Source organism: Trichosurus vulpecula, chromosome 2 (genome assembly GCF_011100635.1).
Source record: "Trichosurus vulpecula isolate mTriVul1 chromosome 2, mTriVul1.pri, whole genome shotgun sequence".
NCBI lineage: Eukaryota > Metazoa > Chordata > Mammalia > Diprotodontia > Phalangeridae > Trichosurus > Trichosurus vulpecula.
Window position 1 is genome coordinate 279,591,186 of NC_050574.1, and position 27,496 is coordinate 279,618,681.

General features: G+C 36.8%; 1 protein-coding gene across 4 annotated transcripts in view; it reads left to right on the plus strand.

Annotated features, from left to right (window-relative positions):
* Positions 1-27,496, plus strand: part of GTDC1 (glycosyltransferase like domain containing 1) — a 351,898-nt gene that overhangs the window by 118,868 nt on the left and 205,534 nt on the right. For all 4 annotated transcript variants that reach the window (XM_036746192.1, XM_036746191.1, XM_036746194.1 and 1 more), the window contains exons 4-5: positions 1,005-1,172; positions 7,332-7,505. In XM_036746192.1, coding sequence (XP_036602087.1) covers positions 1,005-1,172; positions 7,332-7,505 — 342 coding nt within the window. The remainder of the gene's footprint in view (positions 1-1,004; positions 1,173-7,331; positions 7,506-27,496) is intronic.

The window sequence follows — 27,496 nt, forward strand, 5'->3', positions numbered from 1 at the left end:
TTAACCATTTGGCTTGTCAGTATTAGAGGATTTATAGTGTTTGTAATGCTGATAATAATGAAGATATTACTGTATTCTTCATATAGTACATAGTGCATTTAAATGTAAGTAGTCTTCTACAAATTTGTAATAGTGGCAGTTCACTGAGATAATGTTATCTAAATGTCTTTAGCTCCCTTTTTTCTTTAAGCTTAATTCTTCTATCCTCCTGTGTATCTAACATACCGCAGTGCTAGGCTCGTAGTAGGTACTCAGTACATACTTGCTGAATCATTAATTTATCAGTATGTTGATTATAAACACCAGTAAGTTCACTTGTATTCATTGCTGTTCCATGGGCAAGAAATGTCTCGGCATTTCTTGGACTTGTGCTTTTATAGGAGGAATTTTACAGACTCTGCATATGGTGCCATTAGCAATCCAATAATGGAGAAGAAAAGATAAAATAAAACAACCATTGCAGGGTACTTTACAAAAAAAAATAGTAAAGAAAATATGCCAAGAGAAAAAGACCACACTCGATAAGTCTACTGCATAAATCAAAAGGGTTTATGTCATAACACGAACATGTGCCATTCTTGCTCATATATTGAATTTCAGTAGTTGGTTGCATAAAAAAGTAAAGTATAATGAAACTGGCAAGCAAAGTATTCCCCAGTCAGCCTTATCTTTGTTCCATTTGTCCTTCAGATACCGCTTTTCTTGCCTTTTTCAATAAAATCCATCTAGCTTTTTTTTTTTTGCATCTTTCTGTAACTGAGCTGAGAAGACCAATGAGATTCAGTGCTTTTCTAGTTGAGTTGTTAGCAGCTGCTTTTTAAGAGATCAAAACTTAGAATGCTGCTACATGGTATTAAGGCTTAACTATTGATGTGTCCCTACAGGGGTGATGTTTTTCTTGTGGGATAGCGGGGTGGGGTTGTGGAGAAGGGAAAGGGAAGGGTAAAGAGTGACCCCTTTGAGCATTCTCATATAAAGTAAACACTGCTCTCCTTGTTTCTCAGGATCCTCTTTGCAAGCTCGGTGCTTAACCTGACTGAACTGACTGCCCTTCGGCCTGACCTTGGCAAATTGAAAAAGGTTCTTTACTTTCATGAGAACCAATTGGTATATCCTGTCCAGAAATGCCAGGAGAGGGATTTCCAGTATGGCTATAACCAAATTCTTTCATGGTAGGTGTTGATTACTACACTGTATTTGGCTTAAAAATTTTTTTTATATTGTTGCTTCTTTAGGGATAGTTATCACTTAAATAAACTTAGAGGTAATATAATACAACAACCTAGGAATGCATCAAAATATGAAGATCTGAATATTGCTACCAAGGTAATAAATAAATTATTTGAGGCAATGTGGTCTATAAAATAATATTCACTAACACCAATATCACACTACTCCTAAAACTTATGTCCGTATCTTCTAAATATATGTTGAATTCATTATTAGTTTCTATTGTTTTCATAACCATCAAGATAGAATCAGAGGCCTAGAGGGAACCTTGAATTCTGTTATTCTGTGAGCCTTGATTTTATACACATTTTTTTTAACAAAGGACAATCAGCATTGATTTACTTTGCTGTATTCCATTGAAACTGAAAGGAGAAATTTTGGAAAAATAAATAGAAATTAAAAGATAATGTAGCAGTTTTCTTTGAGTTTTAGGACAGAGGAAAAAGGTAAAAGTGGCAAATGTATTTTTACTTTTTTTTTCCCCATCTACTGTTGTGAATTGGTGCGGTACTAAAATACCATGACATTTTAAAGGTGATGGTCCTTTATTGTTACTTCAATAAAATGTATTTCCTGAAGCTAAGTTAATGAAAGAAGTTAATAACATCCGTATGAAGCAGCTTCGTTATTAGATTATATACAAATATAACTAGAATTGTAAAGTGCAATCAATCTGAATTAATTTGCTGTATTTTATTCACCTTCATTAGTGCTTATTGGCCACTGGAGTTCACAGTTCTCAACATACCAGAAAAAAGTTTACACGTATGTAACATAACTTAATAGAAACAGACTTTTTATGTGGTAATACTTGAGTTGCACACGCTTTGCAGACACTTTCCTGCCATCATTTTTACAGGCTGCTTCAATATGAAGTTGCAGCACTATCAAAATGGAGTAGAACTGCTAGACTTGAAACATCTCATAAAAAAAAGCAGCCATTTTCAAATTTCATTGTAAATCAAAACACTCTATTGTACCTATTTAGAGAAGAGGAAGTATTTTGTTTAAAAACAAAAACACTTTATCAATGCTGAAACATTCTTATTTATTTATTTTTACAATGTTATCTGTTCTACTTTGTCCAGATAAGTATGTGTTGCGTACACCTGAACAATCAGTGTGGAAAAAGGAAACCTTTTTTTCCTAGTATACACTCATCTTGATATGTGTGGAATCATCCCACAGTCATATTAAAGGAGGAACGTATAAAAATACTCATTTCTCAATTATTTTGAATCTGATTTGGCATAGACTTTAAATTGTATATGGACATGAAGAGTTGCAGTTACATTTTTTTGAGTGCAGATATCTAAATATTTTCTGATTTTCACGTCATGACATATTGTCTTTGTTGATACAGAAAGAGCATAAAAAAGCTGATCTGTGCTTTGCTGCACTGTTTCTTTCTAGAGGGGAAATTGACAAACATTAAGAGGAGGTGAACTAAGATCATCGGTTGACTTCTTAATGGAAGAATGGTACAAGATACATGGGGGACAAATAGGAGTGTCAGAAAGCAGTCCAATTCAGATTCTCCTTAGAAAGTATTGTCCCTGCTTGCTCAAATGTTTCTTTAGTTTTCCTGCTGACTTCTGCTTTTATGGGTAATGTCAGTTTTCTTTCTTGACTGTGCAGCTGTAAGGATTTTAAGGATGACTGACACACAATCTCACCTTAAATATAGGTTTCACTAACCCACTGACTTATGAACACATGTCCTAACTCTATCTTATGACCTGTGGGTCGCTATTACAATATGTGACATATGGTGAAAACAGACTAGCTGTAAAACATCTCTCAACTTTTGTTACAGTGTTATGTTGGAGTCCTTCTTTCAGGGTGTGTCAGCACTTTTAGGGCTCGCTTCTTTGTTCTCCTTGCTTATAATTTATCCAGCCAAATTGGGACTCGAATTTTATGCAACAATAACAAAAATTGGTCTGCATAATAATGACAACTACTCCCATACGTCTAGCACTTTAAAAGCTTACAAAAATGCTTTCCTCCCAACAAGCCTATAAGGCTGGTAGACCAATCCCCCCACCCCCACCCCACCCTCCCTGCCCCATTCTATAGGTGAGGAAACAGAGTCCTCAGATTTATCAGTTTAAATAACTTACCAGTCACATATTAAGTGTCGAATCCAGTATGTGAACCCAGGTTCCCTGATTCCAAATCTAGCTTCCTTAGCTTTTGGAATCAAGTGTTGCAAGCTTTTGATTTCATTTTTGTTGCTTTTGGATATCTTCAAATATTTGAATTGCTTTACACTGAAGATTTGACTTGGTGTTCCTACGTTGTTAAATTTGCATTTTTCACTGGGTATTTGCATTCCATGGATGTGTTTTTATATCTTTGATTTCTTACCTTTCTGCTGCAGGGGAAGGGATTAGGAAAAAACAAAAGTCACTTAATCCACCTGGGTCTTATAAAAGGGACTCTTAGGTTTTAAAAACATGACACTGATTCATTTCTGAAAGGAGGGAGGTCTACTTACAAATATGATAATTAATATTTATTATATCACCTTTTTTATTCCTAAAGGACGCAACAAAGGTGTCTCTGTACGATTTTGCGCTTTTGCGCTCGCTCATCTCATCTTAATCTGCCCTTTATGACCTCTGTGGCCTTCAGCAATTCACTTGTCTTCTCTGCATAACAGCTTTATATCTCTAAAGTAAAGGAGTTAGACTGTGTGATCTCTGCAATCCCATCTAACTCAAATTGATTATCATGTAACTTTTTTTCTTTTGAAGAATGGGTCAGCCTACTTAATAGGCGTGATTTAATTACTGATCGGCTTAGGAGCTTTGACCTGCTCCATTTCCCACCTAGGCCTGTTTTGCCCATCCTTAGTCATCCTGACCCCACGCTTGGACACTCAACCTGTTGGTTCCAGTTTAGTGAGGGTACCCAGTTGGCATTGCCTACTGCAGCTCAAAACTCCCACGCTCATGAAATCTGTCAGCCTCAGCCTCTCTGGTAGCAGGGATTACAGATGTTAGCACCCATGCCAGGGTAGCATGTGAAATATTTAATGTGCATGGTAATTTTCTACATAACTCTTGGAACAAGTAACAAATGTTTATAGTACATTTCACTTTGACTTTCCATAGGAAAAGGGTGTGTGTGTGTGTGTGTGTGTGTGTGTGTGTGTGTGTGTGTATGTGTATGTGTGTGTGTGTTACAGAAGGCATGGATGTGAGTTCAAATGGCAGTTTTTCTGTTAGTTTGAAATAGAGCTTCCATTTGGCATTTCACTTATATCATTCTAATAGACCATGGTGCCATTACAACTCAGAGTATGCTTATTTTAGGGCAGCTAGGTGGCACAGTGGATACAACACCAAGCCCTAGAGTCAGGAAGACCTGAGTTCAAATACTGCCTCACACACTTAGTAGCTGTATGACCCTGGGCAAGTCATTTAACCCTACTTACGTCGGTTTCCTCAACTGTACAATGAGCTGGAGAAGTAAATAGCAAACCACTCCAGTTTCTTTGCCAAGAAAACCCCAAATATCATCACAGAGAGTTGGACACAACTAAAACGAGTGAACAACATGCTTATTTTAAGGAGACAAGTGACTTAGTGTTTTGACTTTTGAGGGTCATTAGTCCTGATGCCTGTTCTTCCTTTAACTTAGAATCATTTCTTCACTGGAAGAAAAAAAAAGTCATTTTCAAAACTGTGATAGTCATTTCTGTGTAGCTACAACATATTTTGGAAAACTAGAGATAGGTTAGATACTGGAGAGAGTAGCAGGATCTCATGGAATAAAACTGACATTAAATAGCCTTTGGCAGAGAATAGAAAGGACCATGCTATCTTTGGCACTATAAACAATGGTGTCATAGGGAATTCTTCAACATCAAAATTATTTAAAATAATGACTTTATGTTAAGTGTGGAATCAAACAAATAATAATATGCTCAATATTATATATGTAGAATTCTACCCAACATATATACTGCTAGTGAGGCAATCTATCTAATATATATTGCCACTGTTTAATAGGATGAGAAAATAACAGTAATCCTCTCTGCCATGCAGAAGTCAAAAAGCCTGTTTACTTGATATTTTTGAAACATATTCTTTGTTTTGAAATATCATGTGGAAATAGTCGATGGTGGCATTGTGGAAAGACAGGCTTTCTACTATATTGTTAGTGGAGTTGTGAATTGATATAGTCATGCTGGAAAGCAATCTGAAATTTTTCCAAAAAAATAAAAGAGATGAAAATGTTCTTATCCTGTGACCCAGAGATCCCATTGAAAAAAAGACAAAGACAAGGTACCGTGTACATCCAAATATTTATAGCATCATTTTTTTGTAGTAGCAAAGGATTGAAACAAAGCATTAGGGGAATGGCTAATCAAATTGTGTTAAGTTATTATATCATAATATTACTATTCCGTAATGAAGAATAAATGGGAAGCATAACAAGACTCATATGAAGACTTACATAAACTTAATACAGAGTAAAGTAAGCTAAAGAGGATGAAAAATACCTTCAATAATGTAAATGGAAAGAAAAACAAAAATCTGAAGGCTATGTAATTATAACAACCAAGAAGCCTGGCCTGATAGATAAGCTGAAAAAAATGTACCTCCATCTTTTCTCTGCAGAGGCGGGGGACTATGGTTATAGAATGTTTCTTGTTAAAAATTTTTTCACCCATGTCTGACTCTTCATGACCCCATATGGGGTTTTCTTGGCAAAGAGTGGTTTGCCATTTCCTCCTCTAGCTCATTTTACAAATGAATAAACTGAGGGCTAAGTGACTTTCCCTGGGTCACACAGCTAGTAGTATCTGAGGCCAGATTTGAACTCAGGAAGATGAGTCTTCTTGATCCCAGGCCCAGCACTCTATCCATCCACCATGCCATCTAGCTGCGCCAGGTGGAGTATTACTTATGCTATCAGGACTCAGTTGACACGTTGGTTCATTTTTACTGGGCCGTTTTTATAAAACTTTTATAAACTTCTTTTATGATCGTTTTCATCAAATGATTTGGTACAAGGAAAGACTTTAGACAGGGGAAAAGGCAAGGCATATAGGCAGGAAATGAAGGCTATGTCAAAACAAAATGTAATGCCGTGTGACCTCATGGAGTAATTTACTTCCACGTACTTCATCCCTCCCTGCTTCAAAATAAAATTGAGCTTGCCATATCCCTTTAGATAATAAGAATATTTTAATTAAAAATGATGATAAATAGTTGCAAAGTAATGTGCAAATTTTAGATTTTTTAAAAAATAAATGCTGATTGAAATACCCTGGGCTTATAAAAACAATTCTGAATACACTACCCTTCCTTTGTTTCAAAGTGGAGAATCTGTTGGTGAGGATTGTCGTTCCTACAGTGGAGATTTAGCCATGTGATTCCCCTATTTACACAGTTCCAATATCTTCCTAATGATAGCTAATGGAACAGTAATATAAGTTTTTAAAGTTTTTAAGTCATACACAGCCTTGTCCTACTATCTTGCCGGTTCCATTGAAAATTACTCCCCCTCTGACAATCTGTAGTCCTCCTACCCCTCACAAGTAACACTCCATCCCCTGTCTTGTCTTTGCATTGGCCACTCCCTATGCCTAAAAGTGCTTCTTCCTCTATATCACAGAATCTCTCTCTTTAAGATTCAGCTCAGCCATTCTTGTGTATGAAACCTTTCCTGATTGCCCCCAGCTGCTAGAGAACCTTGTATTTAAATATTTTGTATATATTTTATATGTATTTGTCATCTCCATCCCCCACGCCTCCTCCCACTCCCTGCCCTCAAACACCAGAATGATTGGAAAATCATTGCAAGTATGGATTGTAAACTCATTGTGGGCATGGGTAGTTTCATTCCTTATACTTGCATCTCCATTGCACAGCAGAGTGACTGGCATATAGTTGAATAATAAATATTTCTTGATTGATTGAAGGGAAGGCTCACCAGCTGAAGGTGGAGGCAGGAGGTGAAATGGCTAGTATAACTAGAAATGACTGTGACATAAAAATAAAAAACATAAGTAAAACTTTATTTTAAAATTCCTACTGTGAATATGGTCATATCATTTGCATCTATCCTTTCGATTCTCCTTGCAGTTTAGTGGCTGATGTCGTGGTTTTCAATTCTGCCTTTAATATGGAGTCATTTCTTACTTCTATTGGAAAATTTATGAAGCTGATTCCTGACCACAGACCCAAGAATCTGGAAAGCATCATCAGACCCAAGTGCCAAGTTCTATACTTTCCAATCAGGTTTCCTGATGTGAGCAGGTCAGTCCATTTGACTCTTTTCCCAATGTTATATCATAAATTACTGTCTCAAATCTGTAGAAATTTGTGGTACATCCTGCCATATTTTAGCCATTCCTTTTAGACACAGTGAAAGAATCTCACCATACCATGATTTACAAAGATTTTGTCTCATCTAAAAACCAATCCAACATAAAGTGAGTAATGCTAGCAGAGATAATTGTACACAGTAGGCACTTAATCTATATTGGTTGAATAAAAGCGAGTAGTAAAGCATTATTTGTCTTCTCCCTTGTATATTTAGAGGCAAGCTTTTAAAATTTCCTGGCATTTCTTTTTCGTTTCTTCATTTATCACTTGGTTTCAAAAGATCATTTTCTAACACTTTTTAGCCCCACTGACCTACTTGCATAAATATGGGTACCTTTTAGAGTAAGAACTCTATTCAGTTCCAGATTAATAGAGTGACCGGAAATTCAAATGGACGTTAAAACTGGTTGCTGAGATTACCTTACATTCCTCGAGCTGTTTTACAGTAATTGTCATTTTTTTTTCTTTTATCCTTTTTCTTCTTACCTATTTTATTATTTACCGGCAAGTGATTAGAACTGAACATCATGTTAATGGAGAGTCAAGTTGTGTGGTTTGGGCTCTACATGTACTTGAAACAGCTATTCTCTCTTTCTCTGTTACTAAGAAGGACATTTTTTATTACCCATGCTGCTCAGCCCATCCTGAAATTAGCAATGGGTTATGTGGCTCCAAGGGAACATTCTGGAGATCCTTTTCACTTTTGATTAAACCTGGCACAATTGTTTTTCCTATCAGAAGGAACACTCCTCCCTTGCGAACAAGAACTTTGCTTCGGTGGGATTTATACTAGCTAGAGATATCACAGTTTTGCAACTGATTATATTCCTAAAAAGAATGCAGAGATGGCTTCATTTTTGCTGAAATGAAGGTGGAACAGTTTAATGACAGCACATGCCATGTTTAGTGTTAATGCAAGCATACCCTGTACACTTTTTGAACCCATGTGAATTTTGTTTTAATAACAGTCCTCCCCAATTTATCTACATAAAATAATACCAGTATATTATTTTATGTTATTTCCAGTGACTGAAACACATTTCATCATTAAGTCGTATACTCTTACAATTTTTGAGGTGGCTTACAGGTCATCTCACCAAATTCTTTCATTTCACAGGAACCTGAGACACTCAGGAGTTCAGTGACTTTCTCAAAGTCACACAGTTAGTGGAAGATCTGTGACTTTCCATGAAATCACTACCCAATCCCATGTGCTGAAGGTCTTTGGACATTTCATGGTACCAGTATAGCCCGTGAGCTGTCCATTTGTTACACTTCTCTCTATTTATGTGGCATTCCTGCTTCCTTGCTGATGTCTTTCATGCATACAAATTGTCATTGACAATATTTTTGTAGCATTTTTGTATTTACCTTATAACCTTCTACTTTCCTTTAGTTCACCTTCAGTTTTATTTCTTTGTCATAGTGTTCCATAATTCTGAGCCATGTAACATATTTGGGAGAATACTGGTGTTAAAAAAGATGATGTTTTGTGTTAGGGAACAGCTTAGCTTCATAGAAAAGACTGCGAAGGGGCAGCGAGGTGGTGCAGTGAGTAGAGCACTGGCCCTGGAGTAAGGAGTACATGAGTTCAAATCCGCCCTCAGATACTTGACACATTTACTAGTTGTGTAACCTTGGGCAAGTCACTTAACCCCAATTGCCCTGCCTTCTGCTCTGCAAAAAAAAACAAAAAAACAAAAAAACAAAAAAAAAAAAAAGAAAAGACTGCGAAGTTTCCCAGATTCAACCCAGGATACTTTTCCTTCCCAATTAGTGCTGTCATTAATCTTCCACTCCCACTTAATATAAATATAACATTGTACTAAATCAGAGTACTCATCTAATCTCATCTCATGTTCTGGGTAACATGTGTTCTTGATCTTCTGGCTTCCTTTTATGGATTGCTAGCATGTGACCCTGTGTAAATTTCCTCTCCTCTTTGAATCTCCATTTGCAGTCTGTAAAATGGGAACATTGATACCCATGTCAAAGGCCGTTTGAGATTTTTTAAAGAAATCTATTGTAAACAAAATTAAATGAATACCGTTATTATTATTTCTTTGGTTTTTTTAGATTTTCTTCCTACCATCTTCTTTATGTGCAATGAGAACCTCAGTTTCCTTAAAATTTTTAATCACTGATTAGCTGAGTCACGTTTGTAGAGTTGAGTGAGGTGTTTTTTTTTGTTTGTTTGTTTTTTGGTACAACATAAGCACCTCATTTTTTGATAGCAGTATCTGAGTTTTACATGTATATTAATTATAGGCAAAATGTAAGTATTAACTGAGGAAGCAATAGAGCATTTGATTTATTACTGTAATGGAACTTCTAATAAAGTTTTGAATTTTTGAGATTTATGTACATCTGATGGCATTTTCCTGCAAGATTTTATATTAAATTAATGGTGAAAACACCTGCAGAAATTGAATATAATTTATTAATTTAGGCCACATTACCAGAGATAAATCTAGCTAAAAGGAGACTAAGGAGAAAAAGGTTAAGAAATATTGTGGCCAACCTAAGGTTCATAAAACATGGTCTTAGCCCAGAGTGTTTTTTCAGTTATTTTTCAAATGGTAATTTGCTTTATCCAAACCAAACTCATATAGTGTAAGTAAGTGATTATTTGCATGAGTGACAATCATTTGAATGCCTGCAGTATTGGAAAAATGGATTATTTCACTGAGATGTTGGAAAAAAATGTTTAGAAATTCTAAAGGCAAAATAACAAAGGTGATTTTTCCTTTCTTTTGACCTCTTTTTTCCTTCCCCATATGCAGATTTTATTTGGCCTTGTGGCAAAGATGAACAGGAAACAAAAAATACTATTATGACTATGACTGTGATTTATATCGTTTTTAAATTTTAAATCGTTATTGAATGCATTATTGAGAAGAAAAAATGTGTATGTAGATTTGTCATTTCCTAATCATTAATTATGGACTTCTATTTGCATACCTGAAAACAGAGAACTGTAAAAGCTGAGTTTGATAAGTAAGAAAGCAGAATTAAACTAATCAACAGTTAGGAGAAATAATTATAACTGAAGAAAGATTTCTGCTCACATGGAAAAAAGAACCTAAGTCTTGCATTAATGGCCTTTGTGCATGGGTGCTACTTTAATACCTTGCTTACTCAGAAGTCATATCTGGCAACCTCAGTTATCCAGAACAGTCTACAGTGGGGAAATAAGCACACATACCAGAAAAGCCTCTGAGGAGTCAGAAATAGATTTCACAAAGTGTTTGTGCCAAAGCTCATGTACTTTACCCATAAGAGAGCCCCTCAGTCTCTCAGTCAGCATACTTAGTCTTACTGAAGATGTAATTAGAATGAACTTGGTTATCTGCTTTCCTGCCTACAACATACAAGAGAGGGTGTAGGATTGCTGCTAGATCCAGACATGTTGACAACAGGGAGAAGTGACAACTGAGAGCCTGAAGGGAATCGGAGGGATAGAAGACCCATTCAAAACAAAACAAAACAAAACACCAACAGCAGACATAAGGACCTTAAAGAAATCCCAATATAGGGCCATGTTTGTGGGAAGAACAACCCTATATATTATAATAGGTCCTGAGTACATTTCTCTATTAGGATACAGTATGTAAATGATGTTAAAATTGGATTCCATTAAATTATATTCTAAGTATGTTACTTAAGATGTCCAGGTTTTAAGTAATCCATTTTAGAAAGGTTTCCATTTTTTGAAGGTTTTCTTTTTCTATTTTTAAAGAGTGGGCACTTGTATACATTCCTATTATCTTGAAATTTTACTTAGTTGGATTACTTCATTTCTCAATAATTCTGGAGAGTAAGTGTGATGTATAGCTGTTAAGCATCAGTTATATTGTTTAATGGTCTAGAAACTTGTATATGCCACTTTGACATTCCTTGTGTGACCTTAAACAAATCACTTACATTCCTTGGGTCTCAGTTTCCTCATCTGTAAAAATTAGGTTGTTGGACTAGGTGGTCTCTGAGGTGGTCCCTTCTAGCTCTCTGGATCTCTGAACCTATGTGTAGCACCCCATTGTGTGATCACTCCCCCTTCCTTTTGGTTGGTTGTTGTCCTTTGTTCTCAAAGAGGACCAAAATGACATCACTATGCTTGAGTCAAGATTCAGTGTGTCCCACTGTGGCTGATCAGACCACTATGAGCTTGGAATGCTCTACCACAGGTCGGGCACAAACAGTCCCTGTGAACATTTGGGGTGGATACTCCAAACTTGCTCATCCTGTGTTTCCTTTGAGCTGTTTCACACACTTGACATTTTAATCTATAGTTTATATAGTGATTTTTTTTTTTATTGATTATGGAGCAATTTTGTATCACATGGTAGAAGAATTCTGAAATAACATATATGGTAAACTACTAATGGAAAATATTGTTCCAGTATTCAGTTGCAAAATTATTCAGTCAGAAATTTAGCTGATGTGAAATGTGGCTATATAAAGTTTACTGTAAATTAGTACTATTAAATTGGCAAAACAAAATTCTGAGGTAAAAGTGACAAATTGGTTTGTGTAAGAATATATTTATTTTGCTTTTCTGACCATCAAATGGTCTGCCATACTCTTTCATAAATGATGGGATTAATTAGTGAGAATTTTTGTAATTGTTGCTTCTCCTTGGCTCTTGATATTATTGACTTTTTGGGCATTTATTCAGACTTTTATGCAACAAAGGGCACTAGAAAGATAAATGCATAATTGCCTGAGAAGTCTCTCCTGTTTTTTTAAATTTCTGTATCTCCCGTATATTCAAGTGCAGATGATGCCATTGGGGAAAATTTGCACCCCCCTCTTCTGCTTCTGTTGGCTGAGTGAACTGGAGGTTCTAGCATCAGGCTCCTTGACTTACTCTCAACCTATTTAATGACCAGCAGTTCTTTCTAAGTTGCAGCCACATGGGATAAAAGCCCTGTATTCTTTCCCCTTAAAAGAGTCCTTCTAAGTGTTGAAGAGAAGAAAGAGCCCATTAGATGAGACTCCGGTTATCATGTTGTCTTCATCACTTACTGGTTGTGTAACTTAGGGCAATTCACATCTTCTCTCTGAGTATTGTTTTCCTCTTCTGTAAAATGGAGATGATAACCCTTGTACTACCAATCTCGTGACACTGTTGTGGTGTTCAAATAAAAAGAAAATCCATGAAAGACCTTTTCAACTATTAAAAATGTTTCAGGATAAATGTAAGATGCAGTATGACTCTTGTAGCATGGTGAAGCGGAAGCAGCTTGATGTAATGGACAGGATTTTATACTTGGAACCAGGAGGCATGGGTTAGAATCCTGTCTCCATTGCTTGTTAGCATATGACCTAATGAGAAAGTCATTTAGTTTCTTTGAACCACAGCTTCCTAATTATTATTTGGCCATATTAATACTTATACTACCTATACTGACAAATTATTATTTTCTATTATATTAATAGCCAATTGTCAAATCGAGATTATGGTTTTTCCTTTCTACTTCCTCATTCAGGTACCAGCCCTTGCGTCATTCAGTCAGACTCTGAAGGATATTGTTGATCAATGAAATTGCTCAAATCCTCTGGATACATGCTCCAAGATCTTGGGTGGGACCCCACCCAACTAGAAGACCTTACAAACAAAATCTAATCTAGGTGAATTATTGACCTTGGGAAATAATCCCATGTCCTTGGAACCCTCCATTAGAATTTAGGGTGACCCAGCTTATGAAGGAGGAAACCAATCAGAATGGTCTGGGTAGAGATAGATTCCTTTGTCCGTATTATTGGAGGCAGCTGAGTCTCATGATCAAGTCATGTTCTCAACAGGAAGAGCTGAAGACTTTTAGCCCCCCTCCTAATTAATATTCCTACCCACTCATTAATTGTTCACCAGTCATAGTTGGTTTTCACCTGTCAGGGACACCTCCTTTTCCAAAGGTATTTAAGCATTCAGGGATCTCCGTGGTTTTGTCTTTGACTCTTTGGTTAAAAAGAGATCACTGACAATCAATTTGTTGATTATTTGCTAGCCTAATTAATAAATTGATTATTAATTACCCAGAAAGTCTCTCTCTCAGGCTTTTCATTCATCACAATACAAAGGCTCGTTATGAGGAAAGTACATTAGCCATTTTTATATGCTTTGAAAATGTGAGTTATTAATCTTGTTATTATTATCATTCTTAATCTGTATAGGACAGAATTTCTACTAACTTCCCTTTACCCTCTCACTCCTGATGGTTCTTTGACCTGCCTGTACTCCTTCCCTTCATAACTCTTTCCCCATCCTTTGTCCTTCTTGGAATGGGTCATGTGCTTTTTCCAAATCATCCTCAAATACTGACATACATTCTAATTCCACCAAAGTGGAAGGAAGAAGAGAATTTCTGCCTGCCTCCTAGTTCAGTGAATCATAATGGATAAAGTGCAGGCATTCTACTCTGGAAGACCTGGGCCTCCACTTACTTGTTAGGTCTCTCTGGGAAAGTTAGGTAACCTCATTTAACCTCTTAGTATCCCTAAGCAACAGCCCCCCCCCCCCCCACCCCGGACTATCGCCTAACTAAAATCCCCTGTGCCGAAGGAATCCCAGATTCTTTAAGTCCCATCTTAAGGGGGTCACATTAGGGGGATACTTAAAACTGATAGAGCTTCATTCTACCCCACAGTGAAAGCAGAGCAACTGCAGGGCTAAGCAACAGCTTCAGAGGTCGTGCACGTAGAGCTGACAGTTGAAGCTATCGCATTCCAATCACCATATTATTCCTGGAGTAGAAAGGGAAGAGGAAGGGGAGATGTTCCCTTTTCATACAAAGAAAGTTCACTATTTTGTTTGGAGAACAAAAACTCAGGAAAATCCGAGTTCAAGTCCCATCTCAGACATTCAATGGCTTGTGTGATGCTGGCAACTCATTTAACTTCTAAGACGCCTGTTTCCTTATCTGTCAGAAGGAGATAATCAATAGCACTTACTTCACAGGGTTGTGGTGAGTGCCAAATGAGATCACATGTAGCAAAGTGCTTTATAAACCTTAAAACACTGTATAAATGCTAGCTATAGTCTCTCACTGATCTCTTTCTGCCCTTACCTGGCTTCCTATGCCTGAGGAACCTCTAACTTCAGACTTCAGTGCCTGGGCACACATAATCCTCTTAAAGGTAGGGGAGTGCTATTTACCAGGTATGTCCTGCCAATGTTATAATCTCCTTATAGAAGACAAAATCTAATCCTTTTAACTGAGGGCTTCCCTTCCTCCTTAGGCATTTAGACAGAGGCAGGGTTAAAGGAAAGGACTTTTCCCCCATTTCTTCTCTACATCCAGTCTATTGCTCTCTTACTTAGTAACGATTCCTAAATAATATATCATATGCTGTCTTCAAGAGGTGGGCATCTCACCAGAAGATGACCATAACCATTTTAGCTATAGATCCATGTGAGTGGTTCATGAATAGCAAACCATCATATTGAAGAACAAGGAGTACCAAAGATAAATTTCTGTTCTGTCCTGATCCTAAGTCTCCTACTGTAAATCTCTTTCACACTTTCAGTCCTAAAGAGTTTCCATTCTCCCCAGCCTATGGTTTCCAACATTAGTTACTTAACAATGATTGGTTCTTCACATATATTGATCTTGACAGCTGTTACCAGTCCTTTTTCTCCTTCCCTGCTAATGAGATCTAAGCTAGATTCCCTCTAATCCTACTTAGTCCTCTAGCAGGATTATAAAAACTAGGGAAGACTTGGATAGGGGAACATCTCTAATATAGTAGGAGGGGGGAACAGGGCACATGCTTTACTTATGTCACATTGTTGAGGATGCCAAGATAGTGATAAAATCCTTCTAAAAACTGAAAAATGCAGAAGTGGGTCCCCTATCATAAGAGCTTCCAGGGACAGTGCTTTTATTTTTTGGACAACAGAGAAATTATCTAAATGGTGGAACATAACTGGAGTTCATAGTTTTCTACATTAGAATTGTATACATTCTGTAAAGGTCTCAGGATGCTGTTACTTACGTACAAGGATGGCTTTGTAATTTAAGAGCCCTCTAGCTCCTCTCCTATTGAATTATCCACATTTTTCATTTAGTTAGGTAATAACAGGATCATATAGGATTTGTTCATAGCCCCAATCCACAAGACTATACAAAGATTATACATAAAGTAAATTACAGAGGTGCATCTTATGTCCATGAAAAACATCTCCCTCAAAAGTTTCCCAAAAATTGTTGATAAGAATGTCAAGGGAGATTTCACCTGAATCAGGTGGAATTTAGTTGGATGAAAGATAACAGACAAAATCCACAAGTCTACTCAGACAAGTTTTAATATTTTTGTTTATCACCATCTGCACTCTTCTTCCTCAATCTTTTTATTTTAGATAATCAAATTTTTTTTAAATTTTGGTTTTACAGATTTGACATGAAGAGCTAATTCATTGTCAGTTCAATAAAAGTCAATGGAAAAGTTTCAATTTTTAATCTTTTAAAAAATTTCCTCAGGAAGCAACTGGAATTTGGACTTGGAACAACAAAAGGAAAAAATTATAGTTTAGCATTGAGAGTATGTAAAATAAAGTGAATTGACAAATATGAAAGCTTCAGTCTGTTCTTAGGTGCAAAATGATGACCAATGAAACCAACCAGTATCAATCCTGATACACTGTGGCCTTGCTGACTAGTACTTAATATAAATGATTCCAATTTTATTATATCTTTCTATTTGGTTTGCAGTTTTATTGCCTATTTCTGCTTTCTAGGACTCCTGGAACAAAAAGGTATCACTGAGAGAATGAGAACCTATTTTCTGACAAGTTCCCTTATTTTATAATGGAACATGACTTCATAGAGTGAGGATTTTTATAAACAGAGAACTGTGACTTAACCTCTCCCTGTGTATATGATTGTAGAGGAGGGAGGAAAAAGAGGTAGGTTGTTTGGAACAGCCTCATTTATTGAGATCTCAAGGATTTCTCTTCACACACTTCTATCCATCTTTTCTATCTATCTAAAATGTGGAGCCAAAATAGATGTTTATGGACTTTGCCTAACTAATTTAGAATCAAAAATGGAAAATTTTAAAAACAGTGTGAAAACTTTAAATGAAAACTCTCAGGCTGTGCAAACAAAGGCGAAGAGCCTCAGGGCTTTCTGAAGAATTCTTATTAAAGAAAACACTATTTTACATTGCAAAACGGAAGTGTCAGAAAACAACAGAAGATCTGTAATTTGAGAATTCATGGATTGATGGGACAGAAGGCAGGCGACTTGCCTCCCCACTGAAACTTTTTGTTTTCTGTTGGAAATTGTTCTGAATTTTTTTAAACTTCATCTCTCCATATCACAAAGTGGTCACGTTTCTTCGATACTGCAAATGATATATTGGCAAAAGAGATAGATTGATATAGATCTATATCTACATATATATCTATATATAATTTATTATATTAAAATAGTTAAAATACTGAGGTCATCCTCATTACTATGAAGCAAATTAGAAATACCTTATTAAATATTGACTTAAGGGATGGAAAATTGATCTTACAAGATAATGATTTTGTTTTATAAACTGAAGAATGTCTCTATTTGCCCAGAAATATTCTGGCTATCCAAAACAGTATGCAAGAATGTTTCTTGGAATATAATTTTCATTGCTTACTGAATTAGAGAAGGTTTCAAGAACTTATCAAGCCTATCTTCTGCCTTCACCAGAAACAAAATGAAGATTTGAATTTGGTTTTTGAAGTTATCCTTCTAATGTTTCATGTCACTGACTGTCAGGAAGACAAAAATTTGCCGGAAACCCTAACTATGTACATAGATCTCTCATTCAGCTGCAGATACTTGAAGTAAACTCCTGTTTATTCATAATCGTTGGGAAATAATATTCTATGTTTAGAATTTCATAATATTCAGTTCAATGGAAATTTAGTGCCTGCTACATTGTAGGCATTGTGTGAGGGACACTGACAAAATGGAACTCAAAGTGGTTGGTCATATGCTATTTAGGGTGGTATAGAGCCTGTTCACAGATAAGTCAATATGAGGTAATTGGAAGAGGGCAGAGGCATTAACAAGGGAAGGTGTTTGTGGGGGAATGGTGCACTGGGGACCAACTAGGGAAGGCTTCACAGAGGAAGTATAGAAATAATACTGAAGTGGTCTCCTTATCCAGCACTTATATATCCAGCCTCATCAGCCCTCTAGAGTAGCTGTACACCCTGAAACAAGCAAGACGGCTGAGGTCAACTGAAAGAGCTGCATTTGTTGTTGTTTGTCCTTTGTTCTCACATCACAGAGGTGATGCCATGACGTGCAAGTGAATTGGATTTAAGTGAGGGAGGGCTGTGCAAAGCCACCAGCTTCACTCTGTCCTCTGGAGCCATTTGGGTCCACTGGCAAGATAGAGATGAGGCAAATAGAGATGGCCCTCAGAAGATCTACAAAGGCTGAGCTGAAGCCACTTTGTTCTCTAGGAGGGGAATAGAGCCATGTCCCCAGTCTTTGAGCACAGAGCACAAGGTACCTAAGTTTAGATAAAATAACTTTGTTATCTGATTCCCTCTGTTTACCTGCAGTTCAGCCCTGAGGCTGTAACTTTTGAGATGGGGATCAGAGAGGGCCACAGTAGGAGTATACAGAAGAAATACAAATGAGGATAGCAGGGTAATATTTAAATGGCAGAAGTCATGTGTGTTCATGTGTAAAATACATGCATGTATATATGCATGTGCATATGCTCCATTGTGGTTGGTAGTGTGGAGAGTGTGTGGAGAGTAATATGCAGTAAGGCAGAAAAGTCTTATATTTCCATCTATTCCATGCTCTCTTTCTCTCCCTCCCTCCCATCTCTGTTTCTGTCTCTCTGTCCCTTGTCTCTCTTTCTCTTTCTGAACTTTTTTTTTTATATTTCATTAACTATTTGGATATAACTGTTTTCCTTAATAATCCTATTTATTTTATTTTGTGCATTTAAAAACACTGTTCTTGGAAGCGAGGGTATACTCTACATGAGTGGGAGTTCTATCTACACTAAGGAAAATTTGTATGAAGTGCTTTAAAGTCTACAGCATGCTTTATCACAACCACCTTCTAGGTAGTGGTTAATAACAATTGCTATTATCTCCATTCTAAAGATGGCAAAAATAGTTTTGAGAATAGAAGTAATTTACTTGCCCCAAGATGCCCAGCTTGTGAGCATCTATGGTAAGATTTGAAGCCAGGTCTTCTGACTCAAAATCCATCTCTCTTTCCAATATGTCATACTGACTCTATGAAAACATGAATCCCTAGATTGCTAAAAAGTAAAGAGTGGTGTTGTTGTGTCCAACTCTCAGTGACCCCATTTGGGGTTTTCTTGGCAAAAATAATGGAGTGCTTTGCCATTTCCTTCTCCAGCTCATTTTACAGTTGAGAAAACTGAGGCAAACAGAGTTAAGTGACTTGCCCAGGGTCACACAGCTAGTAAGTATCTGAGACCAGATTTGAACTCAGGAAGATGACTGAGTCTTGTTGAGCTCTGCCTTCTGGCTGACCTAGCTGTACCACACACGGATGGTACATGTAAATAAGAATGATAGGAGGGGTTTCATTGATTGTTATAGCACATAAAGAAGATGTGGCCTTGACTGTTCATTAATGTCTATTATTGATTTCCCACAAAATGTTTCTTTTAATATTGTGATCAGAAGTTGAAATCTTTGCTTGTCTTTGATTTATTCATTCTTATATTATAAAATTAATATCACCTTGTGAACTTTTACCCTCAAATCAATTAAATGAAGAGGATCAGGCAGCGTATGACAGTGTAAAGAACACTGGCTTTGCATTCAGAGGTCCTGGGGTTTTGTGTCCTGGCTTTGTCTTTTATCATCAGTGTGACCTTGGGTAACTCACTTCTCCCTTCAATTTCCTCATTTCTAAAATTAAGGGATGAAGTGGATTAGATAGCTTCCAAGGTCCCTCTCTGGCCTAGACCTGTAATCCTATGAATCTATAATTATAGGGATCATCCTTTGTAGCAACTAGTCTGAAGTGAAAGAAGTTCTTTTATTTTTTCCTTCATACTTCTATTTAGTTCGGTTCAGCAAAGTTCTACCCTGTATAAGGTCCTTTGCTAGGTATGAGAGATACAAAGATAAAAATGAAATCATCCTTGCTCTGAGGAGCTAACGTTCTATTGGGGTTGTATAACATCTATACAAGTAAGTATATACTAAGTAACAGAATGTAATGTACCTAGGTGTTAATTAGCCTATTTGATGAAGAAAAGTTTTCAGCTATTGCCTAATGTATCTCAACTTATAATCATTTCCTGCCAGGTAATTATGTATATAGGATATTTCTAATTCAGCTCACTTGTTAGTGTCAAAATTCTTCATGCCTCAATATTAATTATTATTATTTAATATTTCCCTTTATCATTTTATTCACAGAAAGTGATGACTTTATAGTGAAAATCTAGTCGTGATTTTCTTTATGTGAAGATAAATATTGAGTATCATTCATTCATAGGGAACTTAGATGAAAAGTTTCTACTATGTTAAATGATTAAATTTATATCACTTTAATATTTTTCTGCTCTCTACAGTACAATCCAGTTTTACGTGAGCTCTAAAGCTATATGAATGCATATGTGTGAGATAAGAAACATAATATATCTGAAAGGTTTTGTCATTTTCTCTTCTTAATACTTTTTGGGGGAAATTTTCAATGTATAGGCAGGACTAAATGTGTGTGTGTGTGTACACATTTTTTACTTATTGCATTAAATATTTCCCAATTGTATTTAACATTCATTTTTGAAAAGTTTGAGTTCCAAATTTTTGCTCTTCTTCCTTCTGGCCCCTCTTCCATCCACAGAGATGGCAAGCAACATGATATCGATTATACAGGGTGTTCCTAAAGTCTGGACACATAAGCAAAACTGCATATTTTCAAAAAATGAAATGAAAGAAATTTTTATTTAATTGGAGTATTAACAAATAACATCTTCAATATGATTTCCATCATTTGTGATGCAAAGTTTGATGCGCTTTACAAGATTCACATGAATTCGACGCAATAAGTCCACATTGCCATCAGTTGCCTATGTGTCCAGACTTTAGGGACACCCTGTACATGTGAAGGATACAAAATGTGTTTCTATATTAGCCACATTGCAAAAGAAATCTCTCTCTCTCTCTCACACACACACACACACACACACACACACACACACACACACACCCAAGAAAAGTAAAGTATGCTTTAATCTGCATTCAGAGTTTATCATTTCCTCTCTGGTTGTAGGTAGCATTTTTCATCATGGGTTCTTTGGAATTGCAGAACTAAATTTCCTTAAGGAGGCTGCATACCCACTGGTGAGCCTTTGCACAGGCTAAAACTGTGATCCTTCTATAACTAAGAGGTTTAGGAAAATCTTGTGTCCTATGCAAATAAAGCAGATTGCATGCTTATTAATGGACTTTAGAATACACCCAATGAGATCTCAAACTACTAATAGCATTGACTTGATTGCAAAGGTCACTGTGAGCTCCTCTATAATATAACTATATAATATCACTCTACTTAAAATGGCTACATCTTGTGAATTACTGAATAAATAATTACATTAAGTAAATGCATGAGATAACTGAAGTTTGTATCCTAGCCTTTTTTTTTTTCCATTTGATTCCTCACCATCCTCAGTTTCCAAGTGCTCCATGTGAAGTTCCGAAGACAGAGAGGTCAGTTCAAGTGCTTAAGGAGATGGAATTTTAGTGACATTCTAAAATATGAATAGGATTTTAAAGGATAGATGAAAGCTTGTACCAAAATAGGGAAGCAAGTTTATGGGAAAGTAAGTAAACCAGTAGGTCGAGAGTTATCTATTTTTGGACGGAAGTGATGAAAAAACTCCCCTATAGTTTGGTATGTGGAGAGTCAGATTATAGATGGCCATGAATGTCAAGCTCTAAGTCGTTTCAACTTTTTTTATCTTAGCCATGGGGAGCTATTGATAGTTTTTGAGCAAAAAATGACATTAAAACTGTTTTAAAAAGAATGATTTAGTGGTACTTTCCCTAATGGGTCAGAAGAGGGAAAGACTATAGATAAGGAAAATAAGAGGTTATGACAGTATTCCCTGTGTACAGTGATTAGAACCTGAAGCAGGGTGGTGGTCGTGTGGAAACATGGTGTCCCTGGCCAGGTGTTTAGGCCTTTTGTCTGGATTGATGTTACACAGAATGTTCTCTGCTCTCTGATCTTAAGTATTGGTCCTTATTCTTTTAAGAGGCAGCATGGTTTTGTGGGTAGATAGATTTTGAGGGAGAGGACCTGGCTAGAATTTCAGCTTTCCTACTTGAAAGCTGTGTACTCTTAGAAAAATCATTTGAACTCTGTGGACCTTAGGTTCCTCATCTGTAAAATAACGGAGTTAGGACAAAGGCCCCAACAGCTCTGAGGCCTTTGGACTTTTCTTTGCAAACATGAAGAACTACTGACCAGGAGTTTTGTCACCCTCTCCCTGATGCCGGGTTGAAATACAGATGTTAACTAACTTTTCTCTCTACTATGGTTTATGGAAAATATATACATAGCCATTTGAACTTTACTATTTACTACTGTCAAAACAAGAGAACAGATGGTCAAATTAAAGGGAAATTATAAAATCTTATCAAGTGTGAAAAGTATTAATAATATTGCTGGTGCTTATGGTAGACTCCAAACAAATACTGATTTTTCACCTACTTTTACAAGCTAGCATTTAACTGTGGGTGTATTCCAGCACTGTTCTTTGCCCTCCTCTCCATTTGTTTCTCTTCTCTTCTCTTCTCTTCTCTTCTCTTCTCTTCTCTTCTCTTCTCTTCTCTTCTCTTCTCTTCTCTTCTCTTCTCTTCTCTTCTCTTTTCTTCTCTTTTCTTCTCTTCCTCTCTCTCTCTCTCTCTGTCTCTCTCTCTCCCTGCCTCCCCCGCCTTCTTCCTCTGCCTCTCTCTTTCTCCACCCCCCTGTCCTTTGCTGGTAGTCTGAGTCAAGTGGACTATAGGTCCAGTGAAAGGGAATACACTCTCTTATGCCCCAAACTTTTTCCACTCTTTTGGGAAGAAGGGGGCACTCAACCCCAGTATGGTGCTGTCATTTTAAAGTGATTTATATAGATCCAAGGGAAAGAAAGTATGTATCACCAGTCATGGTTTACTTGACTCCCTATAAACCCCAAGTTGTTTTTTTCCACTCCTTTAAAGGGGCCTCAATGTTACAATGGAACTAGAATTCTGGAGTGGCCATACAAGTGCTTGAGGAACATGACAGAAAATTTTCTTGCTTATCTCTAGTCTTTCATACCACTTTCTCTATCATTGTGTGTGTGTGTGTGTGTGTGTGTGTGTGTGTGTGTGTATTCCACGCCAGGTTAGCCCCTCTTGCTTATTAGGAAACTAACAGTACCTAGATGAGAGTCAGAAATGAACCAAATTCTGGTTTTCCAACCCAGAGGTATCACTGAGAGCGTTCCAAGATGTGAATCTCGGTCCATATGTGTATGGTGCTCACTCTAGTAGTGGGCAGTGAGTTACTGTGGAAAAGTATATACTGTACTGAGGCTGATAGGGTACGTAGGTCTTAGCTTCCCTTTTATGGGTGGCTCCCATATCACTGTGTGATGGTTTGACAGTTCTTCTGTCTCAGTCCTTGTGTACACCACTATTCTCTATCATCACTTCTTACTGCATCAATAATCATGGTTCTCACTCCCCCTGTTTCCACTTACAATTTCTAGCATCTTTTCTGCTGTCTGCTTTCTACTGTCCTTCCTGTCTTCCTTCTTCTTTCTGTTTATATTTTTCTTATGTCTTCCTCCTTTTTTGTTTTTTCTGTATTTCTCAATTTTTAATTAGCCTTTCTGTTTTAGCTTGTAATAAACATTATGCACTGAGAGTACTTCTTTTCTTCTCATTGCTGAGCCAAGCATTCAGAATTTCATCATGTAATCTTTGAACCTTTGGCTCTTATGAGCAATTTTCATTTTTACTCTTTGGGGCAAGATTTTTCATATTCTTGTGGATTTTGGATTTCTGAGGGTATTGAACATCTGATAGCCAAATAAGAGGGGCATTAGCATGCTATCTTGACTCCTGATAAACCCTGAGTTTTTTTCACTCATTGGAAAGGACCTCAGCACTAGGCGGAACTATAATTCCGCAGTAGCTGTACAGGTGTTTCTGTCTTTTGTATCCCATTAATTTTAAACTAAATTCAAGAAACATTTTTATATCCATTATATTTCAGGCACTATGACAGACTAGTAGCTGCACAAAGAAAAAAATTGAAACATCCTTCGTCTGCAAGAAGGTTACATTCTATTGGAGAGAGTAAAAAAGGAGTTTATAGTAGCATTTGAGGTGACATGGATGATGGATAACAGAGGATTACTCAGTTTGCCAGTTAACCTACTAAATATTTCACACATGTGGCTAATTAGGAGCTAACTATAATTTTAAAAAAATTCTCCATACACAAACATCTGCCCTTTCCATTACTGTGAATTGATGTATCTGATGGTAGTAAGAGTTAGAAAATTAAAGATGTCTGGTATTGGATATATGAAATGCACCTCTTGCTCTGCACTGGCCCAGAGTTACTAACAATTTTATTTCCAAAAAATATGACTTCTTTTGGGGTATGGTCCTGTAGCCATTGCTAAGGAGTACTGTGTTGTAAGTGACAGGAGTACTGGACCTGAAATCAGAAAGACGTGAGTTCAAAACCTACCTCAGACATTTACTAACTAATCCTGAGCACCTCTTATAAGCTCTCTCAGCCTCAGCTTTTCCATGTGTAAAATAGTATCCACCCCACAGGACTGTTGTGATGATCAGGATATGATCTATGTAAAGCATTGTGCAAATTTTAAAAACCACTATTATTATTATTATTATCATCATCATTAAATGGTGCTGTTGAATATCTATTAACCCTACTTGAAATACTTAATGACGAAGGATCCAGATGCCTGCCTCTGATGACAACATAGAAACCATGTGACAATGGACCTTCCCAAAGTAAATAAAAAATATATATATATATGTATATATATATATCTGGTTGTATTGAAGGATGTTTACAAGATTTATGTCTGGTTTTGTTGTAGGAAATGCATATTTTTTTAATTATGGGAAAGGACATTATCCCATGATAGTGCCTGTGTACAAATTCTCTTGCTGGTCATGATTACCAAGATGGGAGATGCTTTTAAGGGGTATATCTACTTGATCTTTTTTCACCAGGATAGTTGGCATTCTTCCATTTTCCATCTATTGAACTTTCCATTTTTCTCTGCTGTTTTTCTGGGGTGACATTGAGAATTTTTACCATCTGATGAATGCAGATGTATTTTCAAATAAAAAAATGTCTTAAACATTTGTTCTTCCTTTACTACTCCTTTCTTTGTCAGAATATTCATGTAGCTGATAAATAGTTTGCTCTCTTTAAATACCCTTTCGTACAGTGTCGGTAGCAAGTTTTAGGACTATCTTTTATAGTTCTTCATGAAATAAAGTATTTTCTAACTGTGAAATTTAGCCAAAATAAGAAGCAGTAGCACTGAGTGTCTTTAAAATTATGATAATATCTTGTATTTTAGGTAACACCTTTCATGTTGAAAGATTCCAAAGCACATTGCAAATGGTTACAAATTATACAGTGAAGCACAGTCACCATTGTGTAGTGAAACATGGCAGCTGTTTAACAGCTTATAGCAACACTACACAGCAGGTTAGGGTAGGAAGTGAAGAATACAGATTCACTTGAAAAATTGCTAGGGGGAGTGAGGTAAGCAGAATATAATTACCTAAGTTGGATTTTGGCCAGGACATAAGGACTAACACCTCCCGTTTTACAAGAGAGGGCTTTGGTTCTTCAATAACTACTTCTGCCACCTAACCCAAAACAAGGCTCTTTATGCCAACTCTAAAGACCATAAACTGAAGTTGTAACAATGTTTCCACACTAACTCAAGAGGAAAAAATTCACTCTTTTGCAAAGTCCACGTGATGGTGCTAAGACTTTAGATATCTAGATAGGTTAAGTATCCATTTTTCTTGAATTGCTTAGCTAGAGACCAACTTGAAATTATCTGACAAGTTCTCTTTCATTCTTCCATTTTTGTCATCATCAGTTGTTTATTGGAAGTCTAAATAAACCACAAATTTGCAGTTAAGAGAACTTAGTTTCCATTCCTAGCTCTGTGTGACCTTGGACACATCATTTAAATTTTCTAGCCTTTCCTTTCCCCATCTGTAGATTAAGTTAATTAGACCAGGTGATCTCCAAGTTTCCTTCTAGCTACTGATCCTATGACTATGACTTGTCCCAAACATACTGGGCTTTTGAAACGTGATATAGTCACTAGTGTAAATTATTGTAATTTATAATTATATTGTAAATGTAATATAAAATATATTACCCTGGAGCTCTGTGAGTGAGAATACAATCACAATCAAAACACCATGCAAATGGTCAAGAAAAGGGAGCTATTGATAGAGAGACCTGTTTATCAGGCTGATGTAGAGAACAGAAACAGCAATCTGGGAGAAATAAACCTAATAAAATGGAAGTAAGATGAGGCACATAGCCCTACTCCAAGGTCAAGAACGATGGAGGAAAATCAGATTTGTCAGATCAAGATTGGAAACAGAATAAAAAGCTTAAAATACAGAGGCTCTTAAGAGTTTTCCTGGTTTTCATTCCCTTTGGTAAATAAGTATTTTAAAAAAAATTTATCTGAAAACAGCTTAAGTATATGTAGGATTGTGCTTCATTTAAAAGGATGAGTGTTTTCTATGTCAGAAAAAAATGACATATCTCCTGTTCCTATTGTCTTATTTCAAATATTCATGCCAGTTAAATAGGGATATGCTCTGTTCAATGCAGGCAGTGGCAATTTAGGTCAGTAGGTGATTAGGGCAGCAGACAGGCAAACTGAGATTGAGGTGGTCTGTCACCCAGGTTGGGTTTAGCCTAAAGAGGCAGATTGAGGCTGAGACAGACTAATGCTTCAGTTGGGAATGAGGCTCAGGACTTGGTTAAATGGCCAAGAAAGAGTAGTGGACATGACAGATAGACTAAAGGCCTACTTCCTGGCTTCTCCTGGCTTCCTTCAAATCTTAGAAAAATCTCACCTTCTACAGAAAGCCTTTCTCAATCTCTCTTAATTCTAGAGGCCTCCCCTCTGTTAACTATTCCTTATTTATCCAGAACAAAGTTGTTTGTAGGTATTTGTTTGGACATTGTCTCCCTTGTTAGATTTTGAACTCCTTGAGGTCAGAGACTACTTTTTGCCTTTCTTTGTATCCCTAATGCCTGGTACATAGTAGGTGCTTAATAAATGTTTGTTAACTGACTGTTCATGGGGATCAAAGGTAGAATTAGTATGTAGGCAGGCTAGAGGTTTGGTCATCAGGCAGAAATTAAGAATGGAGTAGCCAGTATGGCTGAGAGGATCGCTCTGGGGATAGCTTCCAGGAACCCTTCTGCTCTGACAGAAACTTGAATCTTACCTTAGGTAACTCAGGTCTCCCTTTGCCATCTGAGGTAGCCTTTCCTAGGCTTAAAGAGCTTAGGCCTGTCAAGGCAGGGATTCCTGGCAAGAACTTAAAGCACCTGCTGCCTTCTCCTCTTGGGCAATTGAGGTCATTCTCCATTACTGACCTTTAAGTGCCTGTTAAGGGAGAAATTTTGGGACTAGATGATGTCTAAGGTTCCTTCAAGGTTCTAAGATCATGATACTTGGTCCTCAGGTCTGTGCCACTTTCCTGATCTTGGTGAGGCCCTCCTCCTTAACCATCATCACCATCAACTTTGATTTGTGAGAAAGTCTAGTAAGGGCTTCCTTCTACTTTGATATTCCACTTTATGTAGAGTATTAAACTTTCAAACGTCTGTGTTATAATGCTAAATTTAAGA